The sequence below is a fragment of the Lepidochelys kempii genome, chromosome 3, assembly GCF_965140285.1.
Source record: "Lepidochelys kempii isolate rLepKem1 chromosome 3, rLepKem1.hap1, whole genome shotgun sequence".
Taxonomy (NCBI): Eukaryota; Metazoa; Chordata; order Testudines; family Cheloniidae; genus Lepidochelys; species Lepidochelys kempii.
Window position 1 is genome coordinate 139809013 of NC_136382.1, and position 27342 is coordinate 139836354.

Here is a 27342-nt window from a genome sequence, read left to right on the forward strand (position 1 = left end):
GTCAGGGCCTCTGTTCCATGTAATGATAAATGTGTGTATGGGTTTGGTTTGGTTTTCAGTCCCTGCTGATCTATATTTTCCTCTCTTTGTTTTTTGGATGGTTGGGTTTTTTGGTTTTTTAAACTAAAGCAGGATGTAGTGGTGTGTAAAATTTTGGATACTCTCCTTTTTGTCATCTCTTCACCAGTGCCTTTATTTCCTTTTTCTACAAATATATATTTTTATTTCTCCAGAACACCTCTCAGAGTGGTTAAGCGCATCTAATGAGTAGCACCAAAACAACAACAGGACAACTTTGACTAAACAAAGGGCAACTTTCTACTGGCTTTGTACTGTGTCTGACTGTAGAGGGGGCAATTTGAAAGTCAACTCTTTTTGTCAAGATCAGGTTCTGGTCAGCAAACCCAAGTCCTACTTCAGAAACTCCCTGCATTTCCCTGGTAAGTCTACGGTGCAAGGAATGCTGATTGATCATGTTTTAAAAAATTCAGAGTCCAGCAACATTTTGGGGACAAATGTAAATATTTCTATACTGTTACCATGATTAAATTGTTCACAGAGTTTCACCCACTGAATTGCTTCAGTATTTCACAGCTGAAGGACAGTGCTTTCTTCATTACACTATCATCAAAGAAGATGACCGAACAGTTTAATTGGCTAAAGTCCATTCAGGTTCTGACACATGTTGTAGCTTAGCCCTTATAGTGGCTTTACTTGGATCACATTTACTTTCGTGCCATTGTGTTTGCTGCTGTTGTCCATTTGCTGAGTGTCATCACCAGTGATGATAAAAATGATTGAGGAAGAGCTAAAAGTCACTTTCTTCTTTGGCCTGTCCCCAGCTTTCTGGGACATAACTATTGGTCTTATTGGCTTTTCATTCCCTAACACTGGTATTTCTTTCATGGTCCTCTGGAATCTTAGCAGGCGAAAGCACAAGAGCTGCAAAAGGCATCGTCGAAACTGCAAAGAGGAAAAATTAGACTTAAATTACACCTTTCAAAACTCTCACTTTCACACAATGCATCCAGTGATGACAAGTGTATCAAGTAGTTCTCAGTGAATTGTTATACCAGTTTCTGTAGTTGCCAACTGGTTTTGAATTATCAGGAGTAGTTCAATGAATTTACTGGCTCATTACTGGGTACCTTTCCTCCTTATGTACCCCACACACTCAAATGAGCTGGAGGGGAACAACTAGCCGGTTGAGATCGCTGTTACTCAGTTAAATATGTTGCCAGTAGAGGGCTCCATAATCCCTAGAGAACAGGAAAAGGAGGGAACAGGGAACTGGACTCATGAGAGACTGGGAGCTAATTGGAGAGGCTTCATGCAAGTAAGGGCAGTAGGCCAGGCACAATAGCCTAGGAACTGGCTATGGAGAGGGGGCAAGGCAGCCCGCAATGCTTATCTCTGAGCTCTTTTCTACAGAGTACAGTACCGCCCCTCTGGAGGGGAGGTGGTGTACCACAGCACTCACAGAGCCCCACCCTGTGGTGGGGTTGGTTACTGTGCATATGAGCATATGTTGCTTTAGAATCGTTCTAATAATTTTTTTCATGAACTCAATAGTGCCAACTTCAAATATTCAACAATCATCAGTCAGGTACCGCAAAAATCATGAATTTGGCTTAATCAAGATTTTGGATCCTCTAGAGTTCATAATGGTAAGTTTTTTTTACTCTACAATCATTTTAAAAAAAAATAAAAGAATCGGAGTTTCTCCTGTGATTTGTGTGGCTCCAGAAACTGGAACTTTGTTAAACACCAAATTTTATGAATTTGCAATAGCATTCCAATGGTTGGCAACAATGAACTAACTAATTTCCTTTTGAGTAAAAATAGTAGTGGGAAGGAAAACTATTAAATGCTTCCCCCCGTTAATAGATTTAGATCTGGGATGTGATCTGCACTTGTCTGCCTGATTTTAACCACAATCACTTATGATACATGTGAACTTACTTTACAGATATGTAGTGCAAGATACTCAGTGGCAACTCTCCTGATTAGATAGAATTTTAAGCTTCCAAGAGTAGAACTGTGTTAAATGTGGCAAATATGGTTTCTTTCACCATGAGAACATGTGTACAGTACTTCCAAATCTTCACAAACCTGAAAAACTCAAAGTGAACTTGATCCCTGAGATAACTCACCAGTTTAACACAAAACAAATTAATTTGGCAACATCTTGAAGGGGATCTAAAGAAATCACTGGAATCATGGTTGGGCATTCCCACAAAAACCACGCTCTGAAAAAGCCCCAGCACCCCCGCTTCAATTTCAGGATCTGGGTGGGAGAGTCCTTGGTGGCTGACCCCTCCACATTTTTAGGGGCTACCCTCTGCGATCATTTCCCCATCTTTGTGTCCCTGAGGAATACTGCCTGGTAGACAGCCTACTTCCAATGATCCCTAGGGCTCTGCTGACAGCTCCTGGAGACCCAGCCCCAATTGAGGGGCTGGGAAGCCATCTGCTGCAGAGTGGTGTGAGTGAGCCTAACAGTACCTGGAAATGTGACTCCAACCAGGCTCTCTGCTATGGGGCTGCTCACACTGGAACCCCAGCAGATCTCCAATGGAAACATGGCTGTGTTTTGGCAAACGTTTTGTCTTATCTGCAGTAGAGTCTACCAAACATTTTGGGCTAGAAAATTGGCATTTTCCAATGAAACTTAATTATGTTTTGTCAGAAAACTTCCCACCAGCTCTAGACATTATGTCTGGGATGAATTAAGCCCATGTAGAAATCAACCCTACAGAATGTCACTCAGTTGATGGGTCCCCATGAGCTTCAGGTTTATGTGGTTGCTATTCTATTGTACTGGGAATCAGTTTGTGATCTGGGGATTTAGTCAGATCTGCTACATCAAAATCACTCAGTTCCAAATGTTCTTTATGTACATGACTGCAAAGACCAAGTGGGAGATCCTGGAAAACTTCATCTCTAAAAGGTAACCAAAAGTCAGGGAAAGTCTTTCAGAAAACATTCACACTTCTCTTTTCTTTGTCACATTATGCTACTTTGTGTATATAGAGAACTCTGTTGTATTGAAACTCTGCTTAAAGTAAACTAGGAAGTTTGTTTAGATGGGCTGCAATGTGCAGGCTATTGCCAAATGATGCTTTGCTTCATAGTGGTGGTTATCTTTATTATGATACAAGTGAATTTTCATAGAGATGCCTAGCTTCCTCACAAGTGTCTTTATAAATATGTTGATCTGTAAATCTCCATTCCCTTTTGTCCTGTAAAAGCTTATTTGGATACGTTGGCTACTGCCATTAGAGAAGTAGCCTAATGCTCAGAAGAAAGACTAGGAAAGAAGCCTATAAAATTAAATCTCCATTTTCTCATACAAAGCAAGTGTTTTCTGTTTTGTTCCCCTGTTTCAATTGCTCCAAAATGCAATTCGCTACAATTCACAAATTATTCTGAGTGAACATCCTTCCATTGGAAAAATGCCAAACTAGCAAAGCAAACTTTCGACAGGAACATGTCAATTTTGACAAAATTTTCATTTTGATATAATTGAAAATGGAATAAAAACGTCAAAACATTTTTGACATTTTCAGAACAGAATGTTTTTTTATTTTTGAAATGACTTAAATTAGAAATATTGTATTTTGTATTTTATTTATAAAAAAATAAAGGTTGAAGTCAAAATGAAATGTGTGGGGTTTTTTTGTTGTTGCTGTTTTATTTTAACAAAACCTTTTGATTAGCCCAAAGAAACTTCTGGAATAAACTTCATGAACAAAATTCAAAATTTTGACTCTTTGCCCCAATTTGTGACAAAACAAAATTTTAATCTATACATTTTTTTTTTTTACCAAAAATCTGTTTTTTCCAGTCAGCTCTAGTGAACATCCTTATCTTAATATATTAATGGACATACCTTTGGTTAAAATAACACTTATTTTTTCATATATAAGTGTTAACTCGGGAAAGTGTCACATCAATACTTTGTGTAAAACTTTCCTTAGTCAAATATGTGTGGTTTGTGTTTGGGTTTTTTTTTTATTTTATTTTTTTTGTTTTGTTTTTGTTTTAAAGCATCCATACCTCTTGGGATTTCATTGCAGAAGCATTCCACTAAAGTCTTATTTAAATTCATAGTAAAACCCAGACACTGTGGTCTAGGGGATAGAACACTGGACTAAGGTTCAGGAAACATGGGTTTTATTCCTGATTCTGCCACTGGCTTCCTGGGTGTCCTTGGGCAAATCACATCTCTCTGTGCCTCAATTTCCCCATCTGTATAGTGGGATAATGATACTGACCTCCTTTGATACCTTCTGATAAAAAAAGTGCTATAAAAGAGTTAGGTATCATTATTTCTCTAATCCAATCTAGAGTCTCTCAGAGACCCTAACCTGAGCACTGCAGCAACCTGCTAAACTGTAACAGTAAAGCTAGATTGCTATAAGAAGACTAACACGGCTGCTACTCTGAAACCTGTCATTAGATTGCTATAGCAGTTCTAAATTAAAGATGGATGTTAGAGGCCTTGCTGTAGCTCTGGGATGCTTCTGATCTGGGTTGAACTTCCTCTGAATCACCAAAGTTCTGGGTGCAATACGGGTACAGTTTGGATACATTTCCAGTCTGATCTGCTTTAAAGGACATATTGAGCTAAACACATTCAGACTTGGACACCTAAAGTTTGGATATCTGTTTCCATATTTGTGATGGAAGCAGCAGCAAATGACAGAGAGGAATGGAAGAGTCTGGTTTTCGCCCCGTTTGCCAACATTGCCATGGGGAGGATGTGATGTAATAATTCCATATTTGTGTGCTCGGGTGGATATTTGGACACCTCAGTGCCAATTTCTGACCTTTTGCTAATGAGAGTGATTAACTTCCCTTAATTTAAGTGTTCAGGTTTGAAAACTGGATTCCATATCCACTATAATCCTCACAGCTGTGCCATATGCTTCCTTTGACTGCTCAGGTAAGTAAGTTTGTGATTAACCTACCTTTCTGCTCATGAAGATGTAGATGACTGGATTATATGCTGTGCTTGATTTGGCAAAGAAAGATGGGATGATAGCCACTGTTGGAGTTACAAGGTTGCCATAGCCAGCAGCTATTAAAAGGGAGACCACTGCATAAGGCATCCAACAGATAAGGAATGTGGAGATCATTAAAAAACACATTTTAGCCACTTTCTTTTCATATCTTAGGAGTTTGATCACTTGAATGGTCTGAAAATCTTCAACACAGCGAAGCTGCAAGGGGGAAAAAGGGAAAAGGCTGAAAACAAATGCAATGAATAGCTTAATTTTTCTTAATTTTTGTTAATTCTCAATTCCCTAGCCTACAGTTTTTTAGGAGCAGAGACTATTAATCCCATTTCAAGACTCTTTAGTTCTTTTGCAACTGAACAGGTGTGTATGCTGTTTTCCTGCTCATTTATGATGTGTAGTCAATAAAGTGCAGATATAGTTTGAGGAGATACAGGAAAATGAATGTGCTGAAGAATGACATATCAAATGACCTCTGATTACTTTTTCTTCATTAAAACGTAAGCATTTTAGGAAACTAACATGCACCCATCCATTAACATAGAAAGTTTCTGGTCTCTGACTGTGTTTGTTTGTTTTTTCTCAAATTTTGTATGAATATGGTGGTGCTGAAAGAACAATTCTGGAGATTTATTTCTATCTATCTATATAGACTATGCATAGCATGAGAATTGCCAGTACAGCAGAACCTCAGAAGATATGAACACCAGAGTTATGGACTTACCAATCAACAGGACACCCTGTGGAACTGGAAGTAATCAATCAGGCAGCAGCGCAGACAAAAAAAAATTTCCAGCAAATACGATAGTGCCTCCAGGCTTTAGCCCTAGGGCTCTGGGCTTCAGCCAAGGGGGGTCGGGGCTGCACGCATCAGGGGGTGAGGAGGGGAGGGTCCCAGGCGCGGGTGAGGAGGGGAGGGTCCCAGGCGCGGGTGACTTGGGGCTTCTGACCTTGGGAGCATCATGACTCAGGGCTTTCGACCAGAGGGGAGCACTTGAGCTCAGGGCTTCAGCCCCATGGCTCCCCTCACAGCTTCAGCCCTGCTGGGAACTCCAGGGCTCCGAACTTCAGTCCTGCAGCTCCATTGTTTGCTTTAGCCCTGTGGGGGTTATCAGGGCTCAGTGCTTTAGCTACGAGGGGAGTGCCAGTTTCAGCCCCAGTGCTCGCCCCATAACTAGAGCTCCGGCACCTGCTGAAGCTGAGAACACAGCCTTAGGGAGCCCCAAGCCTCTACACCCCCCAGGTCTAAAGCCCTGTGCCCCAGTACTCCCATGGGGCAGAAGCCCTGAGCCCTCTGTCAGGAAACCTGGCACCCCAAGGATCAGAAGCCCTGACTCCCTTCCCCTGTGGCTGAAGTCCATAACCTCTTGTTCAGAGTTACGGAACATTTCAGAGTTATGGTCAACCTTCATTCCCGAGGTGTCTGTCACTGAGGTTCTATTGTACACGATTCTCCATGCTGCCCCATACTACATGAGATAAAGAGCACTGTACTCTAGGCTGAAACTGTCAAAGTTGCCAAAGGGATGTAGATACCAAATTCCCATTAAAATGAATGGAAATTTGGCATGAAAAATCCCACCCTTTATGTACATTAACTTTGCATTGGATATCTTATTAATAAAACCTTGGGGACTATGTACATCTCCAGAGACCAATTACTCATTTACCTTTTCACTGAAATTATTCATTGCATATGCTGCTTGCTTGTTTCAACTCACCATTCGTATTGTATAGAGAATGTGGCCATAGCAATAGGCCATGATCCCAACAGGTGCCACTAGGCAACCAAGAAAGAAAAAGAGCACAAAGGAGGCATCACTGGGGTTTTTTGACTGCCAGTCCACTGAACAACCTAGTCCATGTATCTCCAGTGTATATCTGTTCCAGCCTAGAAGGGGTGCTCCTGTCCAAGCTAACGAGTACAACCAGATGTATGTGATGGCCCTCCAGGACCAAGAGAAATCAATCACTTTTGCATGAACGACTCGAATGTAGCGCTCGTAGGCAAGAACGGTGAGGGACATGATGGAAACAATTCCTGTAAGGAGAAATAAAGGAAAGAAAGGTAATTGTGACCAATAAGTAGAGAGTCATGAATATATTGTCATCCCACTAGTAGTCTGTCAGCAGGGGAAGCTTACCACCTCTCATCAGTCACTGAAAAACTACACATTATGGGTCCGATTCTGACATCTTTAAGCCTATTGAGTGCAGCTCCCTCCACAAATAATTCCATCAATTTCAAAGGGACTACTCAAAGTGAGTAAGGGTCTCAGAATCTGATTGCTATGCAACTTCTGAACTTCACAGCCTATGCGTGGCATATGGAAGAGGAAGAAGGGTCAGGTTAATTTATATAGTCATAAATACAGCTTGGTTAAGTGGGAGTTAATGTTGCAGGTACATTTAAGGGTAAAACCACCATAAAAGAAATGCTGTTGTAAACCACCACACCTATTAGAAACCCAGGAAATTTAGAGTGAAGAATAAATGTAAAAGCAATCAAAACATTTGAATGTTCTGAAAGGCACAGTTAAATCTCCCAAACAACATGACTAGGTAGAATTCCAACTTTTGACAGCTGAACTCTCACAGAAGCTACAGTGGGAGTTTCAACACCATATTTTTCTTTTGAATTGCGGGCACATTTCAAGCCCACACTTCTAATGAATACAGCATGACAGGAGCCTTAGATTAAGGTCAGTACTGAACAGTACATCCTACCAGCACTTTTGTTGTGACTCATTCTCTTCAATGGGAGTTTTGCCTCAATCAGGACTGCAGGATTTGACTCTGTCTGAGTTGTGGAAATTAATGATCAATGTCTATTTTGTTCACATAGTGCAATTTTCAGTCAAACAAAGCCCTGTGCTACCACTGTTGATCTAGCAAGTGTGTCTCTTCTCTTAACAGCAAATCCTAAAGACAAATGTATTTATTTCATGCAAATCTCTCTAATAGAATTTACATATGTCCTTTCTAATAGAATGGATATTTTGTCATACACAAAAAATGTTTGTTTTCTGCATGGAGATTTGTATTTATCAAAATCAGCTTTTATTTTGCTGTGAGACTGTTGAACATTCAGGTCTTATTATTCCCTGAAATGGGAAAACCCATTATGCCCTGAAGAAAATCTTCAAAGTCAATCATAGACGACTGAAACTTTTTTCACTTTGGGAAACGGTTATGCCTTAAGGATGACCAATATAACAGATGTTAACAGTAGTCTCAGCAGGCACCATATTAAAATTAATTTTAGAGGAGCAAATAAGCATGTGTGAAGGTAGATGTAATTTGTTGTCTCTGCCTCCGTGTATCCTGTGTCAAAGTATCCATCAGTAAAACAGGTATAATATTAATTGGTTACCTCACAGGAGTACTGGGGGGGCTTAATAAATGTTAGTAAGATATTGTTTTAAGATCGCTGTAAGGAAGGTACACAATCAATGCACGTGGTGGTGGTAATAGTAGAATACCTCCCTTAGAAGTAATGAGAGGGGTTCATGAACATTAACTGATTGAAGCTCGATGGAAGAAGAAAACACCAGACACTCTGTAGAAACAAGGTAGCTCTCTTTTAGTATGAGAACTTCCTTTCTATGCTGGTATCTGCAAACTCATCATTAAGAAAAGGAAGATGGTAGCTAGGACTCGACAATGGTGTCTAGCACATAGAAAACCAGGCACGTGGCCTTGACCCTGAATCCTGCACAATTTGTTTCTTCAGTGGATTCTTTGCAAGAAGAGTAGCTTTTATCAGAGCAGGAGAGGGAAGTGAAGATACAGAAGGTTCTCTGGTCAACTAGGAAGAAAGCTCTTTAATGACAGGTTCTTCAGGGCAGCGTATTTGATTCGGGATCAAGAACAAATTACACTGAAGAGCATGGGCTTCAAAAGAGCTGATCAGGAATTAGAAAAGGATTGTATGCTAATATCATATGGATTTTAGTTACTGGGTGGAGCTTTGTAACCCTTCCCAACCAGCGGCCTATGATCCCTGTCTCTGAGATACAGATAACATTTATAGAGTGGATACAATAGTCTCAAGTTATGCCTGTGTTTGTCATATCTGTCAGAGGCTCATCTTGTGCTGATAGGACACAGCAACAAGAAGGCATAGGGGACACACAATTTACATCCCCAGGACTAGAGCCAGCCAAACAAAAACATGTGTGCCAGATTCTCCACTGCTTGTACATTGTGCAGCTACTCACACCATTGCAACATGGGTGTCAATTTAAAGATCACCAAATTAGCATGGTAACTATTGGCACTCACTTTGCTGTACTGTAAGTGACTACACAAAGTTCATGGAAATGTGGAATAATATATGTATAGCTTGACACTGGTGCTCCGCACCCCCATTTCTGTGAAGTCTGGCATTTAGGTTTTGATGAGGATGGAGAAGTCACCATCAAAACAAACAAAAATGATGTGGGGATGCTGTTCTTTAAGTACCTTCCCCAGAAAATGCTGAAATACCTGTTGCAACTTTCTGCATTTTAGATTAAGTAATTCTAGAAGAGGCTTTGGGTAAAGTTTTCAAAGTCACCTAAGTGACTGAGGAGTAAATCTGGGCAACAAAAATTTGACAAATAGTAAATTTGCTGAAAACAAATAATTTTTCAGAGCATGGAAACTATTTGGGTTGAATTTGGCAAATATTTTTGGCTGAAAAAACAAACACTTCAGAAATGTCAATGTTTCAAATCAACATTTGCGCAAAGAACCAGTTTTTGTTTTGTTTTAAATCAATGTTTTGTTTTGAAATGAAATGTTTCAAACTGACATTCAAAAAGTTTTGTTTGACCTGGGCAAAAAAATTTTTTTTCATTTGTTAAGGAAAAAAAATAAACAGAAAGGTTCAGTGTCAGTTCAAATGAACCTTCTGGGTTTTTTTGTTTAGTGGCTGAATAGAAAATATCAATTATTCATTCAGCTCTACTTTGGAGCCTAAGTCCCATTTTCAGAAATGAATGAGGCACTTAGGAGCTTTAGACCACTAAGTTACATAGGTGTTTTTGAAAATGTTACCTCTTGTCATTAGCCTGGACTATGCTCTTCTCAGTGACAATATTCAAAATACATTGTTAAACAAACTTTACTCTGAAATGTGAAAGTGGAGACATACAGTGAGGTGCCCACTCGAATCAATCATTCCTCATACAGACATCTAATGAGGTGTCTCTCTTAGGCAAATCAGTTTTCACTTGCTTAGGTCAAGTGTGTTTTCCATACATGGCTCAACCACAGACTCTCTGTTGGAATGACTATTTATATGAAAAGTTGAAACAAGAACTAGAGTCCACGAGAGTGACTTTTTCATTGTAACATGCAACGTAATCTCTACCTCACGACATTGGCAACCACTCCAACAGACAACATTCTCCTAGAAACATAAACACACAGACAGATTGTAACTATTTAAAGTGCACCATATTGTTCTTACATAAATGTGTGTAACACCCTTTTAGAAGGAAAAAATAATAGGGGCCTTAGTCTCAGAGGGAAACTTCAGCTGTATATGGAATTGTTTTTTCTGGTACTGCCACTCTCAAGCCGATCAGGCTTCTATGGTTTGCTCCAGTTGACTGAAGGTATTTTTACACAGGAGCAGAAGATGTAATTTCCAGTTATGCCTACTTGAGCTAGCTCTGATGCTGTGATAAATGAAAGGGGTATGGGGGTAACTCCCTTTTATGGACACCCAGCCAGCCAGTTAGCTATAAAATCCCCTTCGTAGCTGTTCTCTACTTGCTTTACCTGTAAAGGGTTAAAAAAGTCCACAGGTAAAAGGAAAAGAGTGGGCACCTGACCAAGAGAGTCAACAGGAGGGCTAGAACTTTTTAAAATTGGGAAAAACTTCCCTTTGTCTGTTCTGTTGTTGTTCTCTGCAGAGGGGACAGAGCAGAGACAGGGCTGGGACTATGCTGTAAAAAGCTTTTTGTCAGGTATGGAAATCATCAGATCATACCTAAAACCACCTCATAAATCAGAATATGTCTAGAAAGAGGCAATAGGTTTATTTCTTATTAGCTTTTGGTCTCCTCTGTGCTGACCCCAAATGCTTTTTTGTTTTGCTTGTAACGTTTAAGCTGGACCTCAAGAAGGTTCTTGTTGATGTTTAATTTTTGTAAGTGGGTTTTTTAAATCTAGCAAAAGCCTAAGTTCCAGATGTATTTTCTTTCTTTTTGTTTTTAATAAAATTTACCTTTTTTAAAAACAGGATTGGATTTTTGGCGTCCTAAGAGGTTTGTGCATATGTTTCTTTAGCTGGGGGCAACAGCTAATTTTCTTTGTTTTCCTTTCTCAGCTTTTCCCCGTGGGGGTGGAGGTGGTGAAAGGGCTTGAGGGTACCCCACAAGTGCGCCTTCCTGGGCTTTTAAAGGGGTTCTGCACTTGAGTGCTGGCAGCATTTACCAATCCAAGGTCAGAGAAAAGCTGTAACCTTGGGAGTTTAATACAAGCCCGGAGTGGCCAGTATTAATTTTTAGAATCCTTGTGGGCCCCCACCTTCTGCACTCAAAGTGCCAGAGTGCAGAATCAGCCTTGACAGATGTGTACTAATAATAGCAACATAACTGCAGCTGCACAGGTAGCAGGACAGGTTAGCCACCCTGAGTACGCTCCAATGTGAAACCCTAGGTATGTACTCAAGGCAGCTCGTCTGTCCCACCACCTACATAGCCATGGCTACACTGCTAGTTTTACTATGCTAGTGTGATCAAAGGTAGCATGGCTATGTCTATCCAAGCCAGAAATTACACCTCCAGTTCCACTGTAGACATATTCTGAATGGCATTTTTCTACTCATTGTTTAGTGAAGCCTAAAAGGAAATATGTAACTTAGAGGCAATGCGTGAAATCTTGGTCTCATTAAAGTCAATGGGAGTTTTACTACTGACATGGAGGGAGACCAGGGTTTCACCCAAGGTTTCAAGCAACAGTTGGGGCATATGTGACATCTTGGAAAAGATTTATGTTGCTGAAATTTGTACATCCATTAGGATATTATCAACCAGTGAGGCAGCTATATCTCTCCCTGCTGTTACTTGGAGTTTGATGGTCAGAAACATGACTTCTTTTTAGATGTAATCCATTTGATATCAAATGTATTCAGTGACCAAGATAATCAAACATGACAAGGGAGGGCACAGGTAAAGAATAATTGTTAACTTTGCTTACTTATAACCTCATAATAACCTAATTTCTTCAAATATACTTATTTCTAGAAGTTTTAGTGAGTTTTAACAATACAGCGAGAAGCAGTGGTGGGCAACCTGCAGCCTGCAGGCCACATGTGGCCCATCGGGGTAATCCACTGGCAGGCTGCGAGACAGTTTGTTTACATTGACCATCCGCAGGCATGGCCATCCACAGCTCCCAGTGGCTGTGGTTCACTGTTCGTGGCCAATAGCAGCTTCGGGAAGCCGCAGGTCACAGGGATGTGCTGGCTGTCACTTCCCACAGCTCCCGTTGGCTGGGAACGGCGAACCGCGGCCACGCTTATGGACAGTCAATGTACACAAACTGTCTCGCAGTCTGCCAGTGGTTTATCCTGATAGGCTGCGTGTGGCCCGCGGGCCACAGGTTGATCACCAGTGGTTTGAAGGGTTAGTAAGAAGCCATTGATTTGAGAGGCCCCAAAAATAACACAAATAGAAGTTTTCTTAAAGGTCTAACTTTTAATTAATTCCTGAACATATTAACAGATTTACTTGAGGATCTTTAGAAAAGTCAGTCTTAAATCAAAGATCACTTGCAGTAGGTTCTTCATACAAAGCAAAAAGAGCGAAGCCCTGCTTAAGTGCACATGGAAAGCAACCTTAAATATGAAGGCACTATCAGCATCTCCAGAATGTACATCTGTCATCAGAGTTACTTTCTGGAAAACCCAGAACCCAGTGTGTATATCTATCAGCTTACCCTTGAAACCTGGTCTGTTGACTCAAAGTAAGTTTATATATATATATATAAATTAATCCTTTTGATCTGCTGGTTTTGGTGTAAAATGTAGTTAACAGAAGTGAATAAGTGGTTTCAAATATGCAGTTAAAAATAAAAGCACATGTAACTTTCCCTACATTGCATTCATCCTTACAATTACATATTCATTAAATTTAGTGCTTGCTTTTTTCATTTAGTTTACAGATTACATCCAAATTCTCTCCTGATATATCATCAATGAGGTTCCTGAATTAAGTTGTTTATATTTCATTGTGAAAAGAGTTTATGGGCCTAATCCTGTAGTCTTTACTCGGTCAAAACTCATACGGAAGTCAATGGAAGTCTTGTCTGTGTAAGGATGTGACCCCTAACTTTTTGTTTTTTAATTTACCTACAATATTTAGAATGCTTTCACTCTCCAGATTCTCCTTTTTATACTGGGTTTCAGCTCAGTTTATTTCAACTATACTTTTATCTTCAGTGCATTGTATTTTTCAAATTTTCTCATTAGACAGAGGACAGTTTAATTTACATTTTAAAAATTAAGTCTCCATAGCCAATACACACTCCTGTATCTCTGCTAAATACTAAAGCTAAATCCTTGCATCATCAGGATTGATGGAGCAAAGGGTAGATCACAGGTAAGAGCTTCATATGAAGGAATATGTTTTCAGCAATGTAAAAATGTTGATTTGCTGGCTTCATCTGTGCTTCAGAGGAACTTGCACCAGTTGAGTTTCACCTTCCCATGGGGGCAAATTTATGTGAGATAGGATACTGAACTAGATGGATCATATGGTGACAGGAAAAGGGACTTAATGGAACATCCACCCCAGGAGTTAAAAGTTCCCTGTCTTTTTGACATGATACTTCTGGAAAAACCACCCAGGGAAACAGAGATCCATGATCACCCTGATGTTTGAACAGAACACAAATCTGCATCAGATTATAGTTTAATTTAGGATGATATTTGTATCCTCAGGTTAGAGAATAAAGAATTTGTTTCTGGAAGCTGGAACAAGGCACCTAGACGCAGCACCACATGCTTTACCCAACTATGAATAGCTGAACTCTATCAGCCTCTTATTAGTCGAACACTAGCCGTGTCTGAGCACTAATAATCTAGAATTCTTTCCTCTTTTTCCAGCCATATTTGCATAGACAGGTCTAAGCAAAACAAAGAGGATTTAGTTTTGTTTGTCTACCTGACTCTCAAATAATGGTCTATGCTGTCAAACCCCACAAAGTGCATAATTCTGCAATATTAAACAGATAAGAGGGGTTGGCAATTTATTCCTGATCTGGTTGGGTTATCTGCTAACAACTTGAAGTATCCATCCTTAGAGGTTTTTAAGGCCCAGCTTGACAAAGCCTTGGCTGGGATGATTTAGTTGGTGTTTGGTCCTGCTTTGAGCAGGGGATTGGACTAGATGACCTCCTGAAGTCTCTTCCAACCCTAAGATTCTATGATCCTATGACAAGGATTGATGGCCTTTGTCATTATGTTTCAGCTAGTGAAATTCCAGGTGCTATTCTTATTCATATAAATGGTCTCATATTTTGAAATGTACTGTTAGCCTCACGATACTGTGGATTAGCCTCTGTATACTGTGGGAATGAATTCTTCAGGCTAAATGTATTTTTGCGAAAAAATTTAGTCCAATGAACTGTTTCTTTCCTAAGTTTCTATGCATAGTTGTGCGTGAGAGTTATTTAGAGGCATGCTGGCTAGTCAGCCTATTTTTCAGAGTAAAAGTGCTCATAACTGTGCCGAACACCATGTGCATGCATTTTTCACAGATCCTATTCCCTGTGAGATAATCTAGCCTGAGTGGTCTCTAGATATAGTACTGAACAATTCCACACTTCAAATGCAGTTAGCACTGTTCCAATATGTATTGTGTCTGCCTCAATGCCACACTTCCCCTGTGGTGCTGAACTAGCATTTAGTAAATCATCTCCTTTAAGCAGTGGGAGTTATTAAGAGACTCTCAAAGTACTGATTGGTACTGGAAAGCGAGGGGAGGAGGGGAAAAATCCTAATCACAGAATTACTAAAACTAAATAGACATTTTTGTGGAGGGGAGAAGATTCCTCAATTTGTTGATGATTCTATTAAATTCTGTATTCAGGGCTCTCCCTGTGGTGTTCCCCTACTTCAGTGTGCTTATTTAGAAAATTGCCAAAACCCCATTACTCAGATATGTTTCCTGTCTTTCTTTTCCCTTTCCTACTGTCTAAGAAGATATTCTTTATGATTCACACTTTCTATGAGGCAGAAAAAATGGGTAATAACAGGAAGTATTGTTACCCATTGTTGTTATTTTACTTGCTGGGAGGTCTGATAAGAACTCAAGTTGGAAGGAAAATCTGAGTGCAGTAAAGACCGCAAATTCACTGATGTTTCAAAGATGTTTTCTCCTGTTGTTGGCAGAAGTTAAAGTGAGCCCATCAGTTCTAGACTGATGAATCTAAAGGTGTAGAAGTATATATGTAATGATATCAGACCAAGTTTCCCAGGAGTCACATCTCTATCTCACTACTTCTAAACGTCAAACCTTGTTGGAGACCTCAGGTTCCTGCCACACCTTTCCCAGGAAAGGAGAAGTGGAGCTAAGTCTTCCAAGTGGTCTAGAGAGACTGAGCAGGAGGCAGCCAATCAGGAGGGGAGGCTGCAAGGGGCTAGCCAATCAGAGGGTTACGGGCTAGTATAAAAGAAGCTGCAGTGCAGACCAGAGTTAGCTCCTTACTGGAGCTAGAGGAGTGCAGGTGTTGCTCCTGGCTGGCTAAAGGAAACAGCAGCATCATGGACAGCTCACTGCTGGCAGGGGCCAGGGAAGCAATGAGGAGCTCCTGGGCCTGAATGTACAAGAGCCCTTAGGTAAGCATGAGACAGTGGTGAAGGCTGGGGCTGTGGGGAAGTGGCCCAGGCAACCGAAAGCAGTTTTGTTTAATGGACATGGTGATGCGTGGCTGCTATTCTTAGGCTCCCTGGGCTGGGACCTAGAGAACTGTGGGTGTCTGGGTCCCCCACCATAGACCACTGGAGAAGTGGCCTACAATTAGACAGTGATAAATCCCCAGAAGGGAATCTGAACTGTTAAGAGGCCCAGATAGAGAGCTATGGCCAGAACAGACCCAGAAAGGGTGAAAACATTGCCTTCAGGGAGGAAGCCCTGGGGGTGCAGTTTGATACCAGGCCTGGGAGTGCTTAAAGACTTTGTTAAACTAATACCCCGTAAGGCAGCGTTGGGCAAACTTAGGCAGATGGAGTAGAATATCAAACTGACTCAAAACATTTCAGTTCAACAAACTAAACATTTCAATGTGGGAATATATAAACATTTTGCTTTTATTGGAAATGTGAAAGTGAAAGTGTTCAACATTTCCAAATCAACATTTTTCAGAACATTTTGTTCTACAAAAACAATTTGATATTGACTTTGTTCCAAGTTGAGACAAAATATCAGTATTTCCCGTGATACAGAAATTCTGGTTTTTGTTCAGCTTCACCCAGCACCTGAATTCCTGCTTCCCACTCTTCACAGACAGAACTAACACTTTAGTCAGAGGACATCATTCTCCTTATCCGTTCAGTCCTTGATATACGTCCTGATGCCACCGACTTATTGCAAAATGTGGTGTTGAATTTTGTGTCCTGCCCATCGAGAGAGACCGAGAGAGAGCCTATGACCGAGTGCAAGGGGTGAAGAGGTAAGCTTGCACTCTGATCACTCAGCTGTTAATTACAGCCCCTGGAGAAAGCCGATGGGGTAATTAGACAATCAGGTTGGGAAACTGGTTCCTTATCCCATCCAATCAGCCCAAGGCTGACAGAGAGGCAGGAAGGAAATGGTGGGGGGCACCAGGGCTAGTGTTCCCTTCAGGTCCTGGGGAGAGGGCCAGAAAGTGCTGGTGGTGCTGTAAATAGACTGTTGCATGGAGATTGTTGGGGACATGGTGGCGGGAACTTAAAATAAAAAGGATACGGAATACAGTGAAAGCACAACCTGGAGTTCATGCTGTTTCTGCGGGGGGGAAATGTGGGAGAGGAGCCACACTCAGTTGCAGACTCCACTCATTCGAAAGTCCGAACAGCGATCAAATGGTAGCAATCTCTGGTCAAAGACCTGAAACAACAACATGCTAATAAGATGCTTTACGTCCCATTGACAATCCCTATCTGAGCTGGTTTAACTTAGCAAACAAATATAAGTCAAGAAATGAACATTTCTTGGTGATACCAACAATGCATCACTGAGGATTTTCAGCAATATTTAGTACTAAGTGCATTTCCTTCAATCAAAGGAAATCCTTTTCAAGAAATATTAAACTTAGACTTCAAATATATTTTTGTCTAGAGGCCTATTATCAAACAATTGTAGAATTAATATCCACTGTTCACACCTGTGAGCAATTAATTTGCTTCAGACAAACGACTAAAGCTAAGAGTATATCTGGCAAGTTCTTTGTTGCTGCAAGAAAGGACAGGTCCATGAAGCTGTCTGGCAGATAGCATTAGTTTCAGTGGGAATACAGCTATGAATGCAACATATGGTGACAGTGTGAGAGAGGTTAGTGGAGGGCAAAATGCTCTCAAATTGGGTATGGAAGGGCTTCTAATTGAATAGCTGGTGAATCTATGTCAAATGGACTTTTTACAGCCTATCACCAGAATCTGGCTTTCAGATGAGTCTCTGGCAGTGGATATCATCTTCTAACATTTCAAGGAAAAACTCAGCTGGTCTTAAATTTTTTTAAAAAGGAAAAATTCCTTGTCAATTTAGTACAAGATGATTTGAAGCTTTTCAGGGTTTGAATTAGGTGAATTTCACCCTTAGCAAAGAGTTGTTTGTGGCATTGTTCTCCAAGGCATTCCCCAAGAGAGAAAAGGCTATAAAATGGCTGGGAAAACTTTCTAGTTTTATTCCTCACACTAGTGGAGGAGACCATAAAACCTTCAATTGTAATATTTACTTGGCAGTTCACCTTTAATAAACTGGTCTACTTAGAACAGACTTTAATTTTCAAGGAATGTCATTTGTACATGCTGCAGCTCAAGAATCCAATGATCAGTGAAGCTAATGAGCCATAATTTAGCTATTGCATATACTATGATCTCTCCAACAGTGTGGGAAGAATATTTTCAGACAAATGGGTATTAAGAGCTGGAAGTTTAAGATATGTTCCAAAATATATCTTTACAATAAAAAAGCATGCTGTTAGTAAGGACATGGCTTTCCATCCATAATTAGAGTACTGTTCCCACAAACTGATTACATGAACTTCCTAAAATCACTAGGAATGAGACAGTGAAATCTGTGCAAGATAACACCCTTGCCTCAAAAATACCTTTAAGATCAAAAAGAAAAGGAGTACTTGTGGCACCTTAGAGACTAACAAATTTATTTGAGCATAAGCTTTCCTGAGCCACAGCTGTAGCTCACGAAAGCTTATGCTCAAATAAATTGGTTAGTCTCTAAGGTGCCACAAGTACTCCTTTTCTTTTTGCGAATACAGACTAACACGGCTTCTACTCTGAAACCTTTCTTAAGACCATCTCTGTATGCAACCAATTCATCATTCTTTTGAGAGCTTGCATCAGACAAATTTCAATGTATTTGCAAACATTTATGGGAATACTATTTTTGATAGGTGGATAACCCTCATCAGTGTTGGCTGAAGTTGTGTATGTAGCAAGAGGATCAGGCATTTTTCTGAAACCTCAGGAGGTATTATCACTTGTACAGGACTAATCCTATGCCTGATAATAAACCATGGCCCTACTGCATATATTAGGTTTCAAAACAGCCTAATATGCAGTTGCGAATTTGTCTGCAGGTGGTCACTACTAGCTATAGATTTTTAGATTCATGACAAGCTACCAGATGTACATCTAATGGTTTCTCTGATTCTGTGGTCCTTTAGCAAAATTCCTGCTTTAGTTAATGGGCACTGAGTCTGTTAAAAAGGTTTGTGTTTCAGCTATCACATATCTTCTCTAGCACGTGGATAGATAAATGTATGCTAGACAGGAAATCTTCCAGATAGCTTCAGGAATATAGCTCTTATGACTAAATATAATTAAGATGCCAGCTGCTACCAAACTGGCCCCCATTGGTTGGGAGGAGGGGAAGGAGGTTCATATTCTCACAGGCAGAGGTGCTCACCAGGACAAGTACAGAGCTCCTACAAAGCCATCAGAATGGAGACCTCCTATAGCTTGAAATACACCTATTAATTGGAGTACCTCTCTTCCCATCATATTGGAAACACTGTGGCTCCACACTTATGATTTAATGGACTATATGGGGGCTACGATCTGGGAAAGGTAATGTAAAATTCACTTAAAAATTTAAGAGTAGTAATTAAATTTACCATATTATTTCCCACCCTAAGTATAGGGAATCCTGCAGATGGTGGCACAGTAATGGTGTAAATGCCCACTCTTTTCAAAGTCCCCATTGTGAATACATATACAGGTAAGTTTCCCCTTGCTTCTGCTCAGAAAAAAATCAACCAGGAGTGGATTATTATTCATGAAACAAGGACAAAGTTAGTCCTACATTGCAGATGATTTAAGAGTTTGGGAGTCTATCACACAGAATACTTCCAGTCTGATCTTGTCCTTTCTTTTCCAAAACCAATAACCACCCTTCCTGGTTCCAAAGATAATAGCGGACTGAGAGCCTGGTATGGTGAACAGCAGGCCCCGAGCAACCTATTACTGCCTGGATTGTAGCCACTGCTACACGGTCTTGTCAGCTAATGAACCAAAATTAATGCAAAAGTAGGATACTGCAGGAAATACATAACAAATAGCTCTGTATATTCCTGGAGCAGATTGGATCCTGAGTCAGTCAGCTTTCATTGGAGTTGAGTTCCAAGACCTGTTACTTTTCCCCTGACTGAAAAACCTTAGAATGTGGAGTTTGCTGACAAAGTCTAAGTTTTGGAGCTAAGACACATGCAATCTGTCAAAACAGTTCTCTAAAAGAAAGGCTCTTTTAAACAGGAACTCTTAAAAGTGCACTGTTCCAAAATCCCTACAGAAATAAGTATCCTTATATTTGTTTACTGACCTCTCAGAAATTACATGATAAACTACAATATGCCATACAAAAGCAGATGCTGTCTCAATGTTTTTTTTTGTACATGCCACTCCTATCCTATAGTAGTGATATGCTCTAGTTGAACACAGCAGCATTTTGATATCTATCTTCAAAGTATAATCAATAGCAGTCTTGTAAAAACAACTTTGCTGTTTAAAATAAGACTGAAAACTAGTGATTTTGGATCTGGTTTTCAGAAACTGTCATGAACCCACCACCTTCAGAAAATCAGACCAACTTTAAACTGTGTTAAAATGGCTTAAATTGGCATCCAAAAATCACACATCACTTTTGCAGAAAGAAAAGGAGTACTTGTGGCACCTTAGAGACTAACTAATTTATTTGAGCATAAGCTTTCGTGAGCTACAGCTCACTTCATCGGATGCATACTGTGGAAAGTACAGAAGACGTTTTTATACACACAAACCATGAAAAAATGGGTGATTATCACTACAAAAGGCTTTCTCTCCCCCCACCCCACTCTGCTGCTGGTAATAGCTTATGTAAAGTGATCACTCTCCTTACAATGTGTATGATAATCAAGATGGGCCATTTCCAGCACAAATCCAGGGTTTAACAAGAACGTCTGAGGAAGGGGGAGGGGGGAGGTTTGGAAAAAAACAAGGGGAAATAGGTTACCTTGCATAATGACTTAGCCACTCCCAGTCTCTATTCAAGCCTAAGTTAACTGTATCCAATTTGCAAATGAATTCCAATTCAGCAGTCTCTCGCTGGAGTCTGGATTTGAAGTTTTTCTGTTGTAATATCGCAACTTTCATGTCTGTAATCGCGTGACCAGAGAGATTGAAGTGTTCCCCGACTGGTTTATGAATGTTATAATTCTTGACATCTGATTTGTGTCCATTTATTCTTTTACGTAGAGAGACTGTCCAGTTTGACCAATGTACATGGCAGAGGGGCATTGCTGGCACATGATGGCATATATCACATTAGTAGATGTGCAGGTGAATGAGCCTCTGATAGTGTGGCTGATGTTATTAGGCCCTGTGATGGTGTCCCCTGAATAGATATGTGGGCACAGTTGGCAACGGGCTTTGTTGCAAGGATAGGTTCCTGGGTTAGTGGTTCTGTTGTGTGGTATGTGGTTGCTGGTGAGTATTCGCTTCAGGTTGGGGGACTGTCTGTAGGCAAGGACTGCCTGTCTCCCAAGATTTGTGAGAGTGTTGGGTCGTCCTTCAGGGTAGGTTGTAGATCCTTGATAATGCGTTGGTGGGGTTTTAGTTGGGGGCTGAAGGTGACGGCTAGTGGCGTTCTGTTATTTTCTTTGTTAGGCCTGTCCTGTAGTAGGTGACTTCTGGGAACTCTTCTGGCTCTATCAATCTGTTTCTTCACTTCCACAGGTGGGTATTGTAGTTGTAAGAATGTTTGACAGAGATCTTGTAGGTGTCAGATGTCAAGAATTATAACATTCATAAACCAGTCGGGGAACACTTCAATCTCTCTGGTCACGCGATTACAGACATGAAAGTTGCGATATTGCAACAGTAAAACTTCAAATCCAGACTCCAGCGAGAGACTGCTGAATTGGAATTCATTTGCAAATTGGATACAATTAACTTAGGCTTGAATAGAGACTGGGAGTGGCTAAGTCATTATGGAAGGTAATCTATTTCCCCTTGTTTTTTCCAACCCCCCCCCCCCCGACGTTCTTGTTAAACCCTGGATTTGTGCTGGAAATGGCCCACCTTGATCATTATACACATTGTAAGGAGAGTGATCACTTTACATAAGCTATTACCAGCAGGAGCGTGGGGTGGGGGAGAGAGAACCTTTTGTAGTGATAATCACCCATTTTTTCATGGTTTGTGTGTATAAAAACGTCTTCTGTACTTTCCACAGTATGCATCCGATGAAGTGAGCTGTAGCTCATGAAAGCTTATGCTAAAATAAATTGGTTAGTCTCTAAGGTGCCACAAGTACTCCTTTTTCTTTTTGCAAATACAGACTAACACGGCTGTTACTCTGAAACCTGACATCACTTTTGAAAATCTTTGCCTATAGCACTTCAAAGCTGACTTGTGCACAAGTGGTGTGTGAAGAAATAAGTGCAGAATATAACTCTGATACCTAAGATTGTCTCCACCCTAGAATGTGAGCTGTTCAACTGAAGACAGTTCAGGTTTACAGTGGGGAAATCTGTGAGCACAAGAGGTGAAGAATGAGAAAAGAGAGGATTTACATGTAACTATGTCCTACTAGAAATCCACAAAGCAGGCATAGATAGAGTGGGCTGATGTTCTCCAGTCTGCTTGGTTAATATAACTCAATCCCAAATGCTTAACTCTAATATCCCATTTGTAGGTCAGCCCTAAGTTTGTGAGGTGGTTTTATGATGGTAGTAAATTCTACTAGAGGATATAATGAGATCACTATAGTTGAAACCTGGCCTTTGTAGGTGATAAGCTAATGCAATAAGCCTCTATTCTGCCAGGGAGGAATGCCTTGGTCTGTATTTAAGATGTGAGCACAAACAGTGATTATAGCTAAACCTCTTTTGGTTGTTCAGTGCGAAATGAGTCAAGTTTTCAGTGGACATGTGTCAACAACACAAAAACTAACCACAATTAACACTAACTGGTACTTGCAAGGCCAAGAATTCAATATGTGTGATGACTGAACTAGCTGTTCACTCTAGAAATGACCCTGTTAGGTCACTATGCCATGGGACAGTGAGAGAATGGAATGTGCAAGGCTGCACCTGGTCTATTTACAAAAGGACATGAACTTCAGAAAATTCAGAACTGTCAATTTTCAACTTCTCTTTAAGCACTAAATTCACGTTTAGAAAGATGCCATGGTACACATGACAGAGTCAGAGTTCCACCTTAGAAGTCGCTAATATGCAAGTGTAAGTGAAACTCTTCCTATTCAATAATTTGGGTAGTCTGGAATGCACCTGTTTTTTAAAGTGACTGGTGTATTTGTAAACATACAGCCTGGCTATTCTGTTCTTTTTCATGTGTGTCTAGATTATAAACAAACAGTCTTCTTTCTACAGTTATTGGGAACAAAAAAAAAAGCAAAATTCAGATTAGCTGTAATTTATCTTCAAATTAAGATAGTTAGGTTTTATTTATATATACATATAGTTAAGTGATTTTGTTTTTATATGGAAATTGAACAAAATGCATTAAAGTATCAGATTCCATTACACAATTCAAGGAGGAAGAAAATTCTAGGGGGAAAGTAATTATGTGCATCAGTGATTCTGTGGTGTAAATACTGGCCCAGCTTCTAGATGCAGCCTTAAAAGTTTTTCTGAATTTCTGGAACAATTCTGTGTGGGCAGGTGGTTCTGTTTGTGTGAATGTGGGTTGGTGGCGGGGGGAGAGGGTTGTAGCAATCAATTGTATGGATATATTAAAAAAAGACAAGGCATTAACACTTCTAGAAAGGAAATGAAAATGATTTCAACTATATATAATAATGCATTTATCTTGCATTTTAGTTTGGATATGTATTTAAACACAAATGTAAAAAAAACAGCTGTTGGAAGTCAGTGCAATATGTGAGAAAAAGAATAGTAAATTGAATGGCGTTTTTAAATTGCTTAAGTAAATTTAATGGTAAACTCTCTGGATGAGGTAACATGCAAAATAAACACTGGTAGATGCATTGGTTTTTTTAAGTGTCTGAAATACCTGACTGATATAGATAACATTAGCTAGTAGGGTTCTGTCCTACTATCATGGCAAGCACTAATGGGTTTACTTTTAAGACCCCCAGGAACATGCTAAGCACCATACAAAACAAGCAAATAGTTCCTGCTCTAGTGAGTTTGCAGTCTAATTGCATCTTGCACCCACAACATCCCTCCATTGCACAGTGGAAATGCTTGTTAGTAGCATTAATGAAACTAGTCATAAGTGATCAGCTAATCCACCACCAAATTGATTGTCTACTAGAGGTTAACTATAGCTGAAGATAAAATGAAAATTATATTGGGAAGTTTGGAAATCTTATAAAGGAGTTGCTTATTGGAGGTAGACTGTAGAGCGGGTGCATATTTTTTTTTGTGTACACCCCATCTTCATCTCTGTATTTTATACGCGTGTCAACAAATTTCTGATAAGAACTTGAAATACGAGTATTGGCTTTCTAACTACTTCTGATTGTTTACAGCAATTGCTGTATCTTTTGCAACATTATCAATTACTAAAGAAAAATTCTTATTTCCAGCAGCCTGCACTGATAGAATACAACCTGTGTTTTATCAGACTTCCATAAACTGTCTCTAAAAATTACTTAAAGTAAAATATGAAAGATGTTCATGTCTTTTTAAAAAATGTAAATAAGGGTTTCAGAAATACTTGTCACTATAGAAAAATCATACTTTACAGTGTTCAGTAGTTTAGGAATGCTACAAACACCATTACTACTTGTTTTTCATGTGGGTGAAGTGAACGTTCAAGATAAGAGAAGCATCAAAATTACACTTTTGTTACTAATGATTTTTTTTTTTAAACAAGTCAGACAAATCAAGAGTATGGGTGTGTCTTCAGAATTGATGCAGAGAGTGGAAAAAAACTAAACATGTTCCATGTTTTGGATAACTTTCTAGACAAAGACCTAGCTGACTTCTAAATTTCCTGACATTGTGATGTGGCCCCCATAATATTCAGACTTCTCTGCTGTCTGGCTGGTCAGAGATGTGTCTGGTGTGTCATTAAAGTCATTAATTTTCCCTTTGCCGTAAGGTTTTTCCTTACAAATTAGGAGTGATGATACACAATGTTCAAATAAATCAAGGACTTTCTTTGAAGAGGTTTCTATGTTTTCAAAACAGACCCTTTTGGCAGCAAGGAGGGGATGTTGAGGCACACTTCTCTGATTCATTTATAGCTTTCCTGCTTAATTTTCAGTAGTTTTCTTTCTGATAATAAAAGTTACCGAAAAGGGGCATAAACTATAATATCTACCCTACACAAGTACGTTTCCATGCAGAAGGTCCCAGTCTTTGAGCTTACTTTTTGTAAATGTTAGTCATTACACGAAACAAACTTTCAAGCAGTAGCCTCCTACATACTAAAAGCACGGTAAGCAGAGACTGCAGGTTTTCCCCCATTCCTTTTTCATGAAAACCATCTTTTTTGCCAGGACTTCACATTAAAACTGCCTTTCTGGACATTATTGATACCTAATAAGGGAAAGGCAGGTGCTGGAGGAAAAAAAGGAATAGTATCAATAGGAGGATGAAATTGGAGGGATATGGTAGTGGAGAGATAAAATGGCATAGGGTCAGTAGTGACGTGGGGAAAATACATTGATGGTGGTTTGGGATGGTCCCAGAGTGTGGTATGAGACCAGGTTATGCAGATAGGGGAGTTGGAGATAAGGTAGTGCATGTTGTAGAAGTAGTATAAATAGGTGGTAACGGGACTGAGATGGGCTAGGGTGGTGATGGAAGGGGATAAAGTGGCGTGGGTGGAGGTTTGAGTTAGGAAGTGAAATGAAGGAAAGGATGATTGTACATAGGTTGGTGGATGGTAGCAGGGTTGTGGGGAATGGAAGTGGAAGGACAGGGATGGGGAAAGAGGAGAAGGGCTAGTGGGAAAGAAGGTGGATGGCAGTAGGGAGGGTGGGTGGAGGGCGGTAAGGTGGGTGGTGATATGGGGCAGTGGCAGATTAGCCACAGGGCCAACAGACCATAGCCAGGGGTCCCAGCTAATTGTAGGGAGCGGGGGCAGAAAAATTTCCCCCCCCCAGCTGCTGCCTACCTGGTGTTCCCATTGGAGAGTGGGGTTGGGGCACAGTGGTTACCCTGTTCCCACCACATGCCTAGTGCTCATTCAGGGATTCTGCAGACAGAAAGGGTATGGAGGGACCCCCATTTGCTCTGGCCTATGGCCCCATAAACCCCCAATCCACCTCTGATAGTGGGTGGATGGAGGGTGGAGGTGGTGAAGGCGAATGAGGTGAGGTGGGTGGGGAAGGGGGTGAGGTGGGAGGTGGTGATTGGGGAATGGGGTTGGGAAATGGCGGTAGAGAGCAGTGGAGTGAGGTGGGTGGAGGGGTGAGGTGGGGAATAGGGGGTGGGGGTTGTGGGGTGAGGTATTGGGAGAAGTGGGGAATGAGGGGTGTGCGTGAGGTGGGGGTGGAGGGCAGTGGGGTGAGGTGGTTATGGGTAGGGAATACGGGGAAGTGGGCAATAGGCGGTGGGGTGAGGTGGGAGGCGGTGATGGGCGGGGAATGGGGTGAGGTGGGAGACAGTGATGGGTGGGGAATAGATGGTGGTGGAGGGCGGTAGGGTGAGGGTGTAGAGGGCAGTGGGGAATGGGGGGAAGTGGGTAGAGAATGGGGGGTGGAGGTGGGTAATAGGCAGTAGGGTGAGGTGGGAGGCGGTGATGGGTGGGGAATAGGTGGTGGTGGTGGAGGGCAGTAGGGTGAGGCGGGTGGGGAATGCGGGGAAGTGGGTCGCGAATGGGGGGTGGAGGTGGGCAATAGGCGGGCGGGGGGTGAGGTGGGAGGCGGTGAGGAGGAGCTGGGGGCGTGCGGTCTCCTCCCCTCCCCCTTACCGAAGAGGCTGTTGCAGAACCCGTCCCAGGCGCAGCCGGGCGCGTCCCAGACCCAGCGGCTGCGGAGGCAGGACACGAAGGTGAGGGCCGCCCCGCAGAGCGAGACCAGCAGGTCGCTGAGGCTGATGTTGAGCAGGAAGAGGTTGGTGGGGGTGCGCAGCCGCTGGAAGCGGTAGTACAGCACCAGCACCAGCAGGTTGTTGCACAAGCCCAGGATGCCGATGGTGGCGATGAGCAGCGCCAGGAGCTCGTAGGTGCTGGGGCTGAAGAGGGGCAGCTCCTCCCGCTGCTCCTGCTGCCCCGGGCCGGGCGCCTGGCTGCTGCTGTGGCTGCTGTTCCCGGAGTACATGGCTCTGGGGCTGGCCGCCGGCTCCCCGCTCACGGGCGGAGGCTGCTCACGCCGGGCGCGGCCCCGGGTCCAGCAGCGGCGGCGGCCCCCTGCCGGCTCCTCTCATCCCGCCGCTGCCGCCGCCGCCGCCGGCTCCAATGAGAGGGAGAGGAGGAGGAGGAGCCGCCGCCGCCCGCCCCTCGTGGCCCCCTTCGCCGCGGGTGCGGGGTCAGCCTGGGGCGTGCGGGCTGCGGTGCGGCTGTGCCGGGCGTGGCGGTGTTTGCTAGGGGAGGGTCACCGGGGCTCCCACGATGCGAGCGAGTCTAGGCATCGCTGGCAGGGCTTGAAAACCCGCCGGCGCTGCCGCCCCGCCCCGCCCCCGGTCCGCGGGG

General features: G+C 41.7%; 1 protein-coding gene across 1 annotated transcript; it reads right to left on the reverse strand.

The window, feature by feature from the left end:
- On the reverse strand, positions 1-27342 carry OPN3 (opsin 3). The gene is made up of 4 exons (XM_073338237.1): positions 26623-27342; positions 6743-7062; positions 4974-5225; positions 1-963 (listed from the first exon to the last, which is right to left on the reverse strand). Exons 1-4 carry the CDS (start codon positions 26969-26971, stop codon positions 700-702), a joined length of 1185 nt encoding a protein of 394 aa, XP_073194338.1. The 5' UTR covers positions 26972-27342; the 3' UTR covers positions 1-699.

Bases quoted from the DNA above. Each gene is read 5' to 3' on its own strand.
- OPN3 (XM_073338237.1), bottom strand. From the start codon at position 26,971: ATGTACTCCGGGAACAGCAGCCACAGCAGCAGCCAGGCGCCCGGCCCG. The intron at 7,063-26,622 runs GTAAGGGGGAGG...TTCTCCTTACAG, and splicing joins GTTCTGCAACAGCCTCTTCG to GAATTGTTTCCATCATGTCC. The intron at 5,226-6,742 runs GTGAGTTGAAAC...TCCCCCTTGCAG, and splicing joins TTCTCTATACAATACGAATG to CTTCGCTGTGTTGAAGATTT.